The 16,633-nt window shown below is 37.6% G+C and overlaps 1 protein-coding gene across 1 annotated transcript; it reads right to left on the reverse strand.

Moving 5' to 3' along the window:
• Positions 1–8,012: 8,012 nt before the first annotated feature.
• rnf152 (ring finger protein 152) lies at positions 8,013–16,303 on the reverse strand. The gene is made up of 3 exons (XM_027142632.2): positions 16,210–16,303; positions 16,049–16,103; positions 8,013–10,066 (listed from the first exon to the last, which is right to left on the reverse strand). The coding sequence occupies exon 3, from the start codon at positions 9,896–9,898 to the stop codon at positions 9,368–9,370; it is 531 nt and encodes a 176-aa protein (XP_026998433.1). The 5' UTR covers positions 9,899–10,066; positions 16,049–16,103; positions 16,210–16,303; the 3' UTR covers positions 8,013–9,367.
• Positions 16,304–16,633: the final 330 nt, after the last annotated feature.

Below are 16,633 nucleotides of genomic sequence, written 5' to 3' on the forward strand. Positions count from 1 at the left end.
GAATATCTCTAATATGATCGGTCACGGACGTGATCCCTACACGATTTAGTCTCAAATATTTGAACACAGAGACAAAGCGAAGGATAATAATAGACCAGATTTTAAAAGCACACATTTATAGGACAATCAATCACAGTCTTCAAAAGAATGTGTCATACCTAGTAACAGGTTTAGCCAAGCCTTCTTTCTAAGATAAATGTTGTTGTTTTTGTTCAGAGTTGCTCTGAGGTTACTGAGTCACTCTTAAGCTAAACTTCCTAGTTTTTTAAGCTAAATTAGGAGCTCTCCGAGATCATACTTAGAATCTTTATGAATACGGGCCCTGATCACATTTTGTGGGCAAGGACTTGTAAAGGTCCTTTGATTGTCCCTCAACAAGCTCATAAAATAAAGACTTCCTAGTTGAGCCCATTTCTGGAACCTACAAAGCTTTATTATCCCAAGAACCTTTTAAAAAAAAGTTTGAAAAACAAAACTGTACTTTTTACTTTCATTTTACTTGTCTTGCCACGATACCACGATTTAAAATAGCGCTATCGTGTTATTTGGTACACACTTAATTTTCTTTCAGGGTTCTTTAGGGGTTTATTGTATAATTGGACGACTGAAGAACCCTCATTTATCCAGTGAACTCTTAATAAACTTCTTTATTTAAAAAAAAAAACACCTTTTTGTATAGGTGTTAACTCCAAGTGATTGGAAATTAGATCAATATTAACACCTAAAACCTGCTATTTAAAATAGTTTATAGTAGCTCTGTACACTCTTAAGCTTTTTAAATGTTCATTGCATAAGTAATGGGTTACATAAAGGAAATACTCTGTTGTAGGTCTGACCAACAAACCCTTTTTGTCTAAAAGCCAGTACAAAGATGACAGGTTCTAGATATTAAACCTACAGTACGTACGATAATTAGGGTTTTTTTTTTTACAACAAGAGTTAAGGACAACTGAAGAACCTTATTATTTTCCAATGAAGCCTTAACCTCCTACAACCTGATGTCCACATACATGGACATCACTGCATCTAAAATGCAAGGCCAAACCAAAGCTCAGGTCTTAGGAGGTTAAAGACCCCTGGAAGAACCCTTCTGATGTAAGCGTGTAGTAGGAATTACAAAGTACTTGAGATGATTTTGGGTTATTATTTTGTACTCGAAGGTTCAGGGGATTGACAGATTTTATCATGATATATCTGAGTAAAGATCTACTAACATATCTGATTAACATTTAGGCTTTTTTAGTATGTATACGCTGTAGTGTTTTAATGTGTTTGTGCTTTAATAGAGTACTCTGGGAATATTTATATAGAAGCTTATTAAAACACGATGATGCATGATGTCAATGAAGGGTTTTAAACATACAATCATTTCTAATAAGCAAGTGCTTTATCTGCAGCAGACGATATGCGTGAGAGTGGATGAGTTCTTTGAAAACGTACAGCTGGGGAATCATTAAAGCATCTCATGAAAGGTTTCGATTACTGCAGGAGGATCTTGAGTCTTAGGGATCAGAATCAGCCTGCAACCTTGTGGGCTTTTGAGATTTCAAAGCACTTTTGTAAGTAACTATGGATGACACCGTCTGCCAAATGGAAATGAGCCAGATGTTTAACACTTACATTTTCAGGTTGGAAGAATGAAAAGAATCATGTTTCCTTAGTGTTTTGAAAACATTCTTATGTACCTGATGTTAGGTTTTGTTTGTGTTTTGTGTAGCTAATCATTACTGCATTTAAAGTGATTAAATACGTTCAATTTAATTCAATTCAAATTTATTTGTATAGCTCTTTTTTTTTTACAATGGACATCGTCTCAAAGCAGCTTTACAGAACATAAGAAACGTAATACAAACAAAATGAATATTATATGAAGATTAATATAATACAAAGATTAATATTAGTCTTATATTTAAATGTGTTTGTGTTTATCCCTAATGAACAAGTCTGAGGTGACTCAGGTGACTGTGGTGAGGAAAAACTCCCTTAGATGGAAAGGGAAGAAACCTTGAGAGGAACCAGACGCAAAAGTGAACCTCATCCTCATATGGGTGACACTGAAGGGTGTGATTATAAATATACGGTGTGACAATTGTGTATCGATTGGGGTTGTTGTCCTCAAAGACCACATAGAGTTGGTATCTCCTCTTAGAATGTATTGATGCTTCATGAAGCAGAGTCCAACTGGAGCTGGTACATCTTTAGATGCATCAGGATCCTCACATTTTTGGCCTCATCTTAATAAAGGTCTAAAATCTTCATAATTGGGAACACAATTGGAGCTGGTACAATCTCTGGATGCCTCGGGATGGGTAGAAAAAGAGAAGCAGTGGAGTAGAATTAGCATAGCTGCTGTTCATAATATTAGCATGCACTAGCCGATGATGATGTTCATTTGATCAGACACAACATGTATTATGTAATATGTAATTAATCACTCAGCGTTGTGCAGCGATAGGAAAATAATCAACAACTGTGATAATAGAAAAGGTGATTGTTTTCCTGTTAAATCATATGTTAAACCGTGCTATTCATCTTATACCAGATGGAGCATCTGCCATTTAAAATAAATCACTTTAAATGAGCAGTTACTATAGAAACGATAATATAATCGAGCGAGAGCATTATTATAAACCCGAGCGAGCCGTCTGTCAGAGCTGCTGTTATAGAAAGTTAAACAACACATCAGAAATTCAGCAGTGCTGTGTTAAAAAATAACGTTACAACCTCATAGAACACATGGAGCTGAACGCATGGATTCGGTTAATGTACAGTGCTTAGAGTTCAGTGCTAATAACCATTATGTTATTAGCTCCAAACCCTGAAAAAGCTACAGCGCATCGAAAGATGGGATGTTAATTCACAGTTGATTAACAGATTACATCTCAGCCTCTTATGCAGCTCATGGGAGCTAAAAATAAATAAATAAAAGCTTGTTGAATGTGTAAATTTATTTGAATGATTTAGTCATAACCACCTGGAGAAAGGCTTCATGCTACACGTTCCTGACTGCAGCCTGCTGCTTCCACCTGCTGGTGAAAAGGGAGAAGTGCAAAACAAAAAGTTCTGACCTGTCAGGTCACCTCAGTGTCCTGATCATCCGAATCCCACCGAGTTCAGCAAGTGATGTGATGTAAAAAAAGGACTTCTTACCTGTAAATGAGTTCTACATATAAACTTGTCTATAAATCAAGCACCGCATTACTGTGTAACATACATCAATCACTCTGAACTGTTAGCTGGCTAGCTTAATGTCAACAATAGATGAACTTGGAGACGTCCATTTTTTTTTTTTTTTTTTTAACACTTTGTAGCTGGACTGACTTCTGACTTCTGACTTCACACTTCTGAGGTCCTTCAAATTCCATTATGTAAATGTAGCCTAAACTGAAAGGCAGTTGCAGGGTTCTCAAGTTTTGAAGACAGGCAAGAGTGACATCTCCAAGACATCTCCAAACCCCCTCTCCACCTTCTCTGGGCCACTAAAAAAAATTCATGAATAAAAATATTAAGTATAATAATATAATAATAAATATAATAATATTTATTATTATTATTATTAGGAGAGAGATGTGACAAAATATCAGTCATTGTGTGATAACGAAAATATGACTAGGCCTAAACAATAGGCATTAAACAAAGCATATTAAATTACACAATGTAGTGCTGTTGGTTAGTAACCTTGTTTTTCTGAGATTTAATTACACAGAATTAATGATAAATTCATTATTTTATAAAATGTCATAAAACCGGGGCCCCCTGGCACCATCTCAGGGCCCCCAGTTTGAGAACCACTGGCCTAGACTAGTTGTTCTGAGCAGGTGTTGTCAGTGAACAGGCTGTAAAACTGTTGGCTATAAGTTACAGTTGTTTTCCTTTTTTTTGGAAGTAATAATTTAGTAATAATTTATGTTGCTTTTGTTTAGTAGAAAGAAAGAAAGAAAGAAAGAAAGAAAGAGAGAAAGAAAGATAGAAAGAAAGAAAGAAAGAAAGAAAGATAGAAAGAAAGAGAGAAAGAAAGAAAGAAAGAAAGAAAGAAAGAAAGAAAGAAAGAAAGAAAGAAAGAGTTTAACAACTGTACCAGTACCACAGATACCCGAATAAAGTTTGCTCTTAAAACGGTTTCAGCTAGTCACAGTAGGTAAGTAGGTAGGTAGGTAGGTACAGTAGGTAGGTAGGTATGTAGGTAGGTAGGTATGTAGGTAGGTACAGTAGGTAGGTAGGTAGGTATGTAGGTAGGTAGGTACAGTAGGTAGGTAGGTATGTAGGTAGGTAGGTAGGTAGGTACAGTAGGTAGGTAGGTATGTAGGTAGGTAGGTACAGTAGGTAGGTAGGTATGTAGGTAGGTAGGTAGGTAGGTACAGTAGGTAGGTAGGTATGTAGGTAGGTAGGTAGGTAGGTACAGTAGGTAGGTATGTAGGTAGGTAGGTAGGTACAGTAGGTAGGTAGGTATGTAGGTAGGTAGGTACAGTAGGTAGGTAGGTATGTAGGTAGGTAGGTAGGTACAGTAGGTAGGTAGGTATGTAGGTAGGTAGGTACAGTAGGTATGTAGTTAAAGCTATCATGACTCCCGTTGAGATTTCTGGGCTCAGATTGAAAATAAAAATGAGCTCTGCTTTCTTTTCTTTACCGTCACAGAGATGAATTCAGTGCAGTAATATACACCATTACCATGTGCTCCACTTCTGAACAGGTCTCTTAAACATTTATATTCCACGTCCAAATATTGCCAGAGGCTTTTACACAGGGCAGGAGGTTATGGTGACTCTCTGTACAGCTCTGTGCCGTTAGGATTAGAATCGTCTCTCGGCTGTGCTTCTGCCATCCTTTACACAGGAGACGACTTTTAATATAAGCCTTTTTTTTATGTATAACGTGACTGATCTGTGCTGTTGAACACAGCATGCACTCGTCCATCTTTGGGTGTGCTTTATATATATATATATACAGTATATATAATTGTGTGTTTGTGTTGTGTTACTGGTGTGTGCAAGCTGCTTTTCTACAGGTGATTTAGCAACACAGGGCCAAAAAGAAACGCCACATGCTACTACGTCTGGACGACGGCATCAATCTCAGACTGTACAGCTCGTGAGTTTTTTTTTAAACAAAACTGCCAATGTGTGCAGTTTAGCTGAATGAGAAAAGCATATGCAGATTAATGAGCTGTGCCCGTGCTGTGTGTGCATGTGTGGTGGACACGGAGAACAGCAAGTGCATACTGATAAAACACAAACACACACACACACACACACACACACACACACACACACACACACACACACACACACACACACACACACACGCTTTAGCTGGATGTGTTTTTCTGGATCTGTCAGCAAAAAAATAGCTGTAACTGTAGAAGATTTCCTGTTATATCTATGTGATATAACATTTTTCTTCCATTTTTTTACTCAGCTTTATTTACAAAGGGTAGCAGTAATTCTTACCCATATGAAATGATTTTTTGTGGTTAATTCTCTTAATTTTGTGCTGAACGTATTAGAGAAAGTTAACCGTTTAACTGAAGTAGATTGTGTGAAGGTGCTACAGCCACACCTGCTGCTCTCAGGTGCATAAAATCAAGCAAGTGACTCTACAGACTGCGTCGTACTGAAAAACTCTGTGGCTAGTTCTCTGTCAGTTTGTGAAATTACTGCCCTTGTTAACTGTAAGTGCAGTTATTGTGAAAAGGAGGCATTTAGTAGAAGCAGCAGCAGCAACAGCAGCTCAGCCTTGAAGCGACAGACCACACAGTCTCACAGAGCAGGCTGAAGCGCGAGTGCCAAAGCATGTGGCAATGAAAAATCTCTTATCCAATGTTGCATCGCTCACTATAGAGCTCCAAACTGCCCCTGGAAGCATGTCTGTGTCAAGAGCGTCATGAAAGCTGTAAAGTGTTGTTACTGTAAACAGAACTGCATGTTTCAGCATGGCAATGTGCTGGGTATAACCAAAGACCTGGTTTGATTGGTTTAGTACTGATGACTCTGAGAAGAGCAACTCATGAATTAAAGGAGTGATGGACACGGTGCTAAATACAGGGGAATTGTTAAAGAAATCCTCTTTCAGTTTGCCGAAAAGATGTGATTGGGAAGGAGGTTCACCTTGCGGCAGGACAAGGACTGTAAATACACTGCTAAAGCAACACTTAATTGGTTTGGGGACAAATATTTAAATGTGTTAAGATCTCAATCCAGTAGAGAATCGGTGGTCTGACTTAAAGACTGCTGTACACCAGCGAAACACATCCAACTCCTTGTGTCTGGAAAAATGGGCAAAAATCCCAGTGGCTAGATGTGTTAAGCTCGATGTACCTAAAGAGACTTGAAGCTTTAATTGCTGCAAAAAAAGGGGGTGAATGGTTATGCAGACTCATGTTTTGGTCTTTTTTTTTTTTGTTTATTTCGCTATAAAAAATATTTTGCATGTAACTCATTTGAAGGTAAATCAATCCATTTAAATTCCAGGTTGTAATGCAACAAAATAGGAAAAAGCCAAAGGGGGTGAATACTTTTGCAAGGCACTGTATAGATTTATTTATTCAGCTTAGTATTAGGTGTGTGTTTCAGAATGCCTGTCTTTCTGTATTTAAAAAGAAAAAAAAACTATTAATTAGGAATATTTAATGATCTTTTTATTTGTTTGGTTTTGATTTTGCATTCCATGGAACCAGTTAAGGACTAAAATGACAAGCCTATGTGCTGAAACACACATCATTCGACTCTAGACTCTAGCCAGTGAAGAAGTGAATCAAATGTGACAGACCTGGAAAATTGGTGATGTGAAGGATACCTACGGAGTGAAAGATTCGCTTGTTGTCGAACAGGCTGTGTTGGTTTTTTTGTAGCACGTCCTTCATCACTAAGGAGGACAATCGGTGCGATCTGACTTTGATCAGATGTCTACAGCTTACAGATAGCATCTTTAATCACTGCTAGGGTGCAAAGAAGTGACAGAATGGCATTTAATTGAAGTGTTTCTCTCCGAGATGTCCTACAGGGATCGAAACATGACCTCAGCTCAAAAGTTGGTCACAGATGTGAGTCAGGAAAAGCTTTCGAACCTTAAAATAGGAGACAAAATTGAACAGTTTCTATTCTGTCCACGATAATAATTCTGCAGTGCTCACAAATGGTCTGAAAGAGCAGTTATCGTTTCTATAGTAACCTCTCACTGATTTATTTCCTGTAGTGGCACTTAATGCTGAATGTGTAGTTTAATAAAAAACTGTCCTATATTTAGTCAGTCTATGCTGGAGCAGATAGATATGCAGGCTATGGGGGGGTGTGAAATCTTTTGCTCTAACCGCAAAGCGGTCCTGAAGAGGAGCCTGGATTAATTAAACCGTGCTGAAAACACAGCAGTGATGGATCTCGAGAGATGCCACCATTTATAATTGTTCCAATGTGGGTTAATATCTTTTTTTTTTTTTTTTTGCCAAATTATCAATCTTCTCTCAGCGTGATGTGAATTTACATAATAACTCCTGACATTTAAGTCCATTTTTAACAGTTCCTACAAAGGAAGTGACAGAAAGAACTGTCATGAGGAGCTTCTGTCCAATCTTGTACAATGAATAGTGAATTATTCTCACTCACTCATTTTCTACCGCTTATCTGAACTACTCGGGTCACGAGGAGCCTGTGCCTATCTCAGGCGTCATCGGGCATCGAGGCAGGATACACCCTGGACGGAGTGCCAACCCATCACAGGGCACACACACACTCTCATTCACTCACACACTCACACACTACGAACAATTTTCCAGAGATGCCAATCAACCTACCATGCATGTCTTTGGACCAGGGGGAGGAAACCAGAGTACCCAGAGGAAACCCCCGAGGCACGGGGAGAACATGCACACTCCACACACAAGGCGGAGGAGGGAACCCAACCCTGGAGGTGTGAGGCGAACGTGCTAACCACTAAGCCACCATGTCCCCCCTAGTGAATTATTATTTTTAAAAATAAATAAATAAATAAACAAACATTGAATAAACAGGCTGGATCTGTACAGTAGTTCTATTATATATTTTTTATTATATTGTTAAATCCCAAACCCTTTTCATTAAAGTCACAAAAAGAAGTCCTGAAGTTCAATGTAAGACTCCTGCACTATCTGATCAATCAGAATTCAGCATTAGATATTCAGTTCTAATAACATCCAGAGGAATGACTCATAACACTCAGGTCATTTATTATACATTTGAAAGCAACATTTAACACCTAGAAAATTGTTGTAAGTTAAAAATGTAGCAGGGCTGAAGACGGAAATCCAGCAAATAGGATTTGTATTGAATCAGTATATAAAATATTTCTTTCAAACTCGTTCTAAACAGTGTACAGTAGTTGTTAGCTGGGGTTTGTTTTCTAACTTTTATTTGACCCCATTGTATTTCACAATATGCAAAACTGTAAGGAAAAAAAAAAAAAGGAAAAAAACACCAAAGAAAAACCAAATGGTTCTAATATTTAAGAAAGTCCCAGAACCATGGTGCGATCTCTGGGTTATTTTTTTTTTTTTTTTGGTCTGGATTCCAACACTACATGTGTAAACCTTCTTAAACTCATGCTACATTTTAAAATTCATCACAGTTACACTGCTACCACATTACAGTATGAAACAGCTGAACATTGCAACACGCTTGGCCTTTATCTGTACGCTGGCCAAAGAAGAAGAAAATAAAAAACAGCACATAATTAACGTCCATTTTGTGTTGAGATGGAGAAAGTCCACAACATTTATCAGAACACCTCCCAACCTCCCATCCCATACAGACAAAAAAGAACAATAATTTACTTGTGGTGCTTTACACTCCTGCCACCAGTAAATCTCTTACTGGCTCTTGTAATAGCCAGAGTCTCTTCATTCACTCTCTCCTCTTCCGGATACAAAAGCACTCATTTGTCCAGAGCACTCATTTGTCCAGAGCACTCATTTATCGAGAGCACTCATTTGTCCAGAGCACTCATTTATCCAGAGCACTCATTTATCCAGAGCACTCATTTGTCCAGAGCACTCATTTGTCCAGAGCACTCATTTGTCCAGAGCACTCATTTGTCCAGAGCACTCATTTGTCCAGAGCACTCATTTATCCAGAGCACTCATTTGTCCAGAGCACTCATTTGTCCAGAGCACTTATTTGTGCAGAGCATTCATGACAGAACACAGTTACCACCCATACATTATGTAGTCTATATAGTTAACATTGATTTTTGTTCCCTGTATAGTGAATAAGACGTGTGATTTGGGACAGATCCCAAAGATGAGAGTGAGGCTGTTGTGCTGTGGTGTCTGAAATCCTTCACCTTCCTTCTTTGTAGGAAATTTGACAAGTATTTGACAGTCGAGTCCCAGTCTCATCTTTCATCCACAGGAGATGATGCTGAAGCGTTTGGACACGCAAGACATGTTGTGCAGGACGATAGCCAGGAGGAAGATGAGGATGATGGCTACCAGGAGGACGGTGCAGAACCTTGACCAGGCTGAACTTTTCATTGTCACATCACTCACTTCAACCTCCTCCTCTTCTCCGGTTGTAAGGTGTTCAGGTTGAGTTGTCCTCTCTGGGTTTTTGTAGCTGTATCGGTAGGCCTGATCGTCCGCTGACAAAGGCAGCAAGTAGCAGCTGCTATTGGGCAGTCGGATAAAAACAGGTGCGTGCGCCAATGTAATGGCTGAGAGTGCTTCCGGATCATCTGGGAGCTGGAACACGGAGAGACCGCTAAGATGTGTGACATGGCGGCACCAGGGGCAGCGGACTTCCCTGTGATTCAACACCATCTGATGTAAACACGCCGAGCAGCAAGTGTGCCTGCACTCGAGAAGTTTGGGCCGCCGTCCAGGGCTGAAAGGGTTAAAGCAGATCTGGCACTCTGCTCTTGAGAACGTCTCCATTATATGTTTCAGCTGCTGAAGCTTCTATACACACCCGGTATCAAGAGTGCAGAAAAACAACAACCAGTTTTCTGACAAAGATCCACATAGTCACACGGTGTGTGTTTGGAGACGAGGACGTTTTAGAGAAGACATTGCCGAGGATTTTTAATCCATATCTGGCTGCATCTGTGAGGAAAAATGGTATAATAAATATGACGTACAGTAAATACAGCAGGTTTGCATTAAACCAGTGTCATTATTAATCCAAACACCATGATCATATGCTGGAAACAAGCTTACTGTCTGCCTCTTGCCAAGCACGCAACACATAAACACATCACCTAGATCTTTAACAGGATACGTGGGAGAAAATAGCAGCTGGTGAAACCCAATATGGATACAGAGAGCATGGTGCTGTATTTAAGACTGGAGTTTAAACTACAAGGCTGTCACGTTACAACAAAACGGACATAATTAACTAGCACATCTTTTTTTTTTCATATTATATTTGAGAACGAGTGAGAAGATGTGCATAGTAGCACGTGATCACTTGTCAAGGCGAGCTATTTCTAATCCAAGGATGACAAGATCTAGAAAGAAATGACAGCTGCTTAGACATCAAGCACATATTGGGCTTTATAAACCATAAATTGTTGGAGGATTGAATGACATTTCTGATTTATGTGTTCTATTCATAGCATTTTAATAATGATTTCTTCTCAATAATATAGTATTTAGACAAAATCTAAATAATAATAATAATAATAATAATAATAATAATAATAATAATAATAATAATAACAATAATAATGCATTTTATTTCATGGCGCCTTTCAGAACACCCAAGGTCACCTTACAAGCAATATACAGGTCACTGCATAAAAACAAAACACATAGACAAACAGCATATACATATAAAATGCATTTAAGTCTTAATAAAACATGTTATAGGAAGGCCTGTATAAAAAGATAAGTCTTAAGACGCATTTTAAAAGTCAACAAGCTCTCGCTATTGCGAACATCGAGGGGAAGAGAATTCCATAGGTGGGGGGCAACATAACTAAAAGATCTGGCACCCATAGTAGTGAGTTGAATCCGAGGTACCACAAGAGAAATTGAAAGTGAAGATCTGAGTGCACGTGGAGGAGTGTAAACATGGAGAAGTTGAGTAAGGTATTGTGGTGCAAGGTTATGAAGTGCCTTATAAGTGATTAGTAGGATTTTAAACTGAACTCTATATTTTACTGGAAGCCAATGCAATTGCTGGAGAACCGGAGAAATGTGATCAGTATAGCGTGTTCTAGAGAGAACACGAGCTGCAGAATTCTGAACCAGTCGAAGCTTATGCAGCAATTTGGAGGGAATACCTGTAAGAAGAGCATTGCAGTAGTCTATACGTGAAGTGACTAGTGCGTGAATGAGAACTGCAGTATTATTTTTAGAAAGAAAGGGACGGAGACGATTAATGTTGCGCAAATGGAAGTATGCAATCCGTGTGATATTATTAATTTGAGCTTTAAAAGATAGTGTGTTATCTAAGATGACAAACAAACTAAATGCCAATACTGTGTTATTATAGCTCTGCTTTTTCAGGCTTAGATCTGAATTCTTCCAGCCCTTTAAATGAGCTCTGCCCACAGCTCAAACAAAGCTGCTCGACATTTTATGTTTCCTATAAAAGGTTAATTAGGTGGTTTCGTTTAAGCTTTACCTCTGACAGTAGAGACTTCTTCCATAAATGTTAATAGAACTTCACTGTATATCGATAACACACTGAGATTTGAGAATTTAACATCGCTAGAACTGGGACATAATTCAAAGCAGGGGCGGTTCTAAGATTTCATCTTTAGGGGTTTTAGCCCTCAGTGAGAATTTAAAACAAGAAGAGTTTTATATCATATATTATATGACTACATAGTAAGCCAAAAGTTATGGTATTATTTAAAATGGCCAACGTGGACACCAAAATTTTTATGCATGATATAATAATGCCAGTCTTGAATCAGATTAGTTCATGTATGTGTACATTCTCTACGAACAGTGTGTCCTATGAATGCAGTCATTAATAAAAAATATTCACAAGACAAAGACCAAATCAATAAATGTTATTTTTATTTAGTATTGAATGGATTGTTTGCATTAATATTTTGTTTGTGTTATCAACTCTGGTAATAAGAATAGTGACATTTCACTGCTTTTGGTTGCCGACTTTGCGGTTTTCCGCCGATTAACGTTACAGATAAACGTCTCCAGCTCTGACTGACTCTGTGCTTCTCCGTTCAAATAAACAGACAGCCGAAGACACACTTTTGAAAGACTACAACGCACGCGCGAAAAAGCAAAGTAAAAAAAATCGCTCTTGGATCAAACTGATAAATAATTTTCTTTCCCATCTACGACATGTCCTGCATTTTAACGTAATTTTTATTGTTTATTTATGAAAGTAAAAACTATACTTTTAGTTTTAGGGTCTAGAACTGCCCCTGATTCAAAGCCTTCATAAATCACTACTATAATTAAAGTTAATAACCTTTGAATGGATGAAAATAATAGCTCCAAATTAGTACAAACAAGAACTATGGATTCTCAACCCTTTTCAAACCCCACGCATCTATTACCCCGTGCCATGTACAGTATAACTGTTTAGAGGACAAACACCGCCTGGAGGAACCACACGGCTATTATGCGTGTTGATTGCTTGCCATAATGCTTGTCAAAAAAGGTGCACAAAAAGGTGAGACAAAAGCCAAACAACAAAACTAAAAAACATACCTAATGAGATCATCCAATTTCACAAACTAGCGGAAAATGACAAGCCTAAACCCGAGCAATAATGAACACCACCTTGTATGTAACATGGATTAATCCGTATTAATAATTCGCTCAAGCAGCCGTGACATAAGATGAAAGACTCGTTGCAATAACAACACGGTTCATAAATCAGGTTCTCCTCTCGGGGGGATCAAACCGAAGTAAGGACTCTTCATCAACAATTATTATGCCACCGTCCCCTGAGAGAAAAGTCATTAATAATGTAATTAAACCTGCAATTGTCTCATGTCTCAGCCCTTCAAGGCTTTGCTTGTTATGAGACACACAGCATCTAGCATACTAGAAGCAAGAATTCTCCACCTTGCTTGACAGAGAGCAGATTGAGATTGATGTTTGAGACTCACTTACAGACTAAACACAGAAATAAGAATCTGATTTTATGGCATCTTAAATTATTAAGCTGCATTTTATGTTCATAGAGAGTTTATTAATGATTGGAAGGTGTGTGATATACTGAAAAATGGCTAGTGTGGGAGATTTGAATTCTTAGACTATAGTCTTAAAATAAGATTTTAAATAAACTACTTATTTCCTTATATTTGTTGTGATGTTGTCAAAAAATGTTGTAAAAATGGTGTCCAAAAAGTTTCCCATAGTAGCCTCGCTTTTAATTCATAGGGCGTAAATGCAAAGTGATGCCACGTTATGATAAGAGTAGATTTATATGTGAATTTGAAGTCCACTCTATTTGCAACATTTCTGTAAATTACTGCATGTTTCTGAAGAATCAGCTTCAGACTCTGTAGACTGCGAGTCCCTGAATGCTGAGACTCGGGCCACAGTTCCTGTTGTAACTTACCAGACTTTTAGCTTTTTTTCCTTTTTTTCTAACCAACTAGTCTATAATTCCAGCACAAAACGCCAGGGTAAGTAATCTGACTGCAATTTCTGCCCAAAATGATGACATGTAACTTACTAGACCTCAGGTTTGCTCCACAATATCATGCAAAGCAATCATAGCTCGGTTCTTACCAAACGTGTCCAAACGTGACAATGTTCCCAAACAACAACAAAAACATTTGGTGCTAGGCTTCAATCAGTGTGAACCTAAACAGTGTTTGGTTCAGGATGCAGCTCAGTGGTATTTATCTCAAAGCTGTTTGGACCTTTAAAAGTCTTTAGAAAGACAAAAATTTAAATAATAATAATAAAAAATGATAGCAAATGTCTAGTCGTGTATGATTACACCACTGCAGGTTCGTTACAAAAAAAAAAGCCACTGTATTAAATTGTTTACACAAGACACGCATTTTGTTAGTATGTTATTGTGCTGCTCGGTGTGTCTTTGGAAACGAGGACAGAAGACATTGCCGAGAGGGAAAGCCTTGGAAATGCCGTCTTATCTGATAAAAGACTTTCGACTTTGTGATTGCAGAATCTCTTGTTCGCTTTGATACAGCCTCAAAGGCAAAGGGGGAAAAAATTCTACACCAGTTTGTCAAGAGTCCTGTGAGTAATTTCATTAAATCATGTGAAATATTTAACCTTATTCCATTGCCCTTGGAGTTCTCACTTTTCTACCCACATCAATCTCTCATTTTTTTTTGCTGACTGAGGCAGCCCATGGCACAAAAGCCTGCTGCCTTTTTTTTTCTTTCTAATCACTGCCCATTAATAGCCACAATTTTTTTTTCATCCATGTGTGAAAAGCACACTGCTAACACAGCTGATATAATGCATTCAGTGAATGCATTCATGGAATCCTAGAGCGATTGACCCCTAAAAACGCATAACGAGGTGACCGTGAGACATTTAATCGTACTTAATATTAGAAAAGGCCAACAAAAAGAAAGTGTGGTAATTATTTCACTACAATGTCAAGCACTGTTCATCATGTTGAGAGAAATTGGCTGAAAAAACAATAAAGCAGCGAGCAGACTATCACCTGGATGCTGTATCAGCCCATCAGCTGGATAGATGGAGCTGCAGTGATGTCAAATCCAGATGAAAAGAGAGGAGTAAAAATGAGAGGAGAAGTCACTTAAGACTTCAAGCATACACAAGAACGATGAATCGCCTTAACCAGGATTTTAAGTCATGCACGTCCTTATTAGAGCTGGTGATTCATTCCTACTAGAAGAAATGGCACCTGGAACAATTTTCATTCAGTTTGTCCAACAAACATATATCCAGATGGTGTTTACATCACAGCATGGCAGTTTGGGCCCTTATTTCCATACGGCAAAGCCCTCTGACCCTGGATAAGAAGCTAAATAAAGGTCTCACAACAAATGGCACATGACGTCCCACACTCATGCACACGTACAAACACTTATCATGCACTTTGGTCATAGTTTCTCCCAATCTCTAAAAGAATTCAGAGTTTACAGCCCCAATCAGCACATCACAGCTGACTTGTAGTCAGTCAATCGGCATCTGATAGAGTTTCCTTTCATTTCAGATAAACTGAGTGCTAATCTTCAAGCACGCTGACGTTTAGCACAATCCGGGAAAGTGTTGCAGTAACAAAAATGCGATCACGTTAGATTTTTATCCAATCACAGTGTCAAGAAATCCTAACTTTCTATTCACACTGCTAAATTTAAGGATTTTATTCTTTGCTAACGATATGATGAAACGCTGCGTATTCGTCCCGTCGTAGATCAGTCACCAGCCTCTTTGTTTTCACATAAAGCGTAAACTCAACCTCCACCTAAAGTTTAACAAAGCACTAACAATGGAGACACCTTCTAGTGTTAGTGTGGTTCATACTGTATATGTCTAGAATCCAGTATTTCTGGGTGGCTTTGCCTCGCCTAACATACCGGTATCGACTCAGGAGCAGGTTTAAGGCTTGTGTATGTAAACAGATATACAGGAGCGTAGTTGTACTCTAAACAACCCACATTAAAACTGAGTTAATCAGTATAATGTGGGCTAACGCCTAATCTTCATATGAGTACAAAGTCCTGCTCAACAATCACACTTTTGCCGTTACAGTGACGGCTAAGCTAAATACTCAAGAGTGCAAAGACACACAAATATTACACTTTTTAATGTTTTAATGACCTTATTTTGCTTGTGGGCTTATAAATTTGACAAAAAACTCATATTTCTACAAAAAAAAAACTTTTTTTTGAAAACATGACTATTGTGTGTTCTTGTAACTATATAAACAAATAAATAACAATAATAACAATAACAATTATAATATAATAATAAATAATAATAATAATAATAATAATAATAATAATAATAATAATAATAATAATAATAATAATAATAATAATCATAATCATAATAATCATAATCATAATAAAAATAAACTACTACTACTACTACTAATAATAATAATAATAATAATAATAATAGTAATAATAATATGTTTAAACTCACCGTCCAGGTAAAAGGATTTGTTTGTTTTTTCCTTCTCCTTTTTACTGTACGTTCACTACACAGTAAGAACAAGCATTTCATATAAAAAGAACAAAACAATACAATAAAATTAAAGCTTTATAGTCAGAGGACAATAGAGGACAATATTACTGAAGACTTACCTCAGCTCAGAGAGAGATGCATTGGGATGAAGGCTCGCGCTGTCTCTCAGCACGCGCTCCGGGTTTGACAGTTCCATGGGCGTTCACGAGCGCCCGCCCCACATCCAATCATAAGCAAGTATAGCTGAGTGACTTGTGTGCCAGCAAATAAGAACAGGATTAAGGAGGACCGCCTCAGGTCACTTTTTATTTTTTTGTTTGTTTATGTTATTTTTAAGGTTTAGTACGATTTAATATATTTAATTAACATATTGACAACTGGAAATTTCTTGTTGAATATTTTTGTTTTCTCATGTCATAAAATTAGTAAAAATAATAATAATAATAATAATCTTAATTTTGTGGGTTTAATGTTTTGCAAATTTTATATTGAATTATAAGCAAACTATTTTGTGTGTGTCTTTAATTACAATTAAGCATAAAT

This window comes from Tachysurus fulvidraco, chromosome 22, assembly GCF_022655615.1.
Source record: "Tachysurus fulvidraco isolate hzauxx_2018 chromosome 22, HZAU_PFXX_2.0, whole genome shotgun sequence".
In the NCBI taxonomy this organism is placed as follows: Eukaryota; Metazoa; Chordata; class Actinopteri; order Siluriformes; family Bagridae; genus Tachysurus; species Tachysurus fulvidraco.

Coding starts and splice junctions, on each gene's coding strand:
- rnf152 (XM_027142632.2), bottom strand. CDS start 9,898: ATGGAGACGTTCTCAAGAGCAGAGTGCCAGATCTGCTTTAACCCTTTC.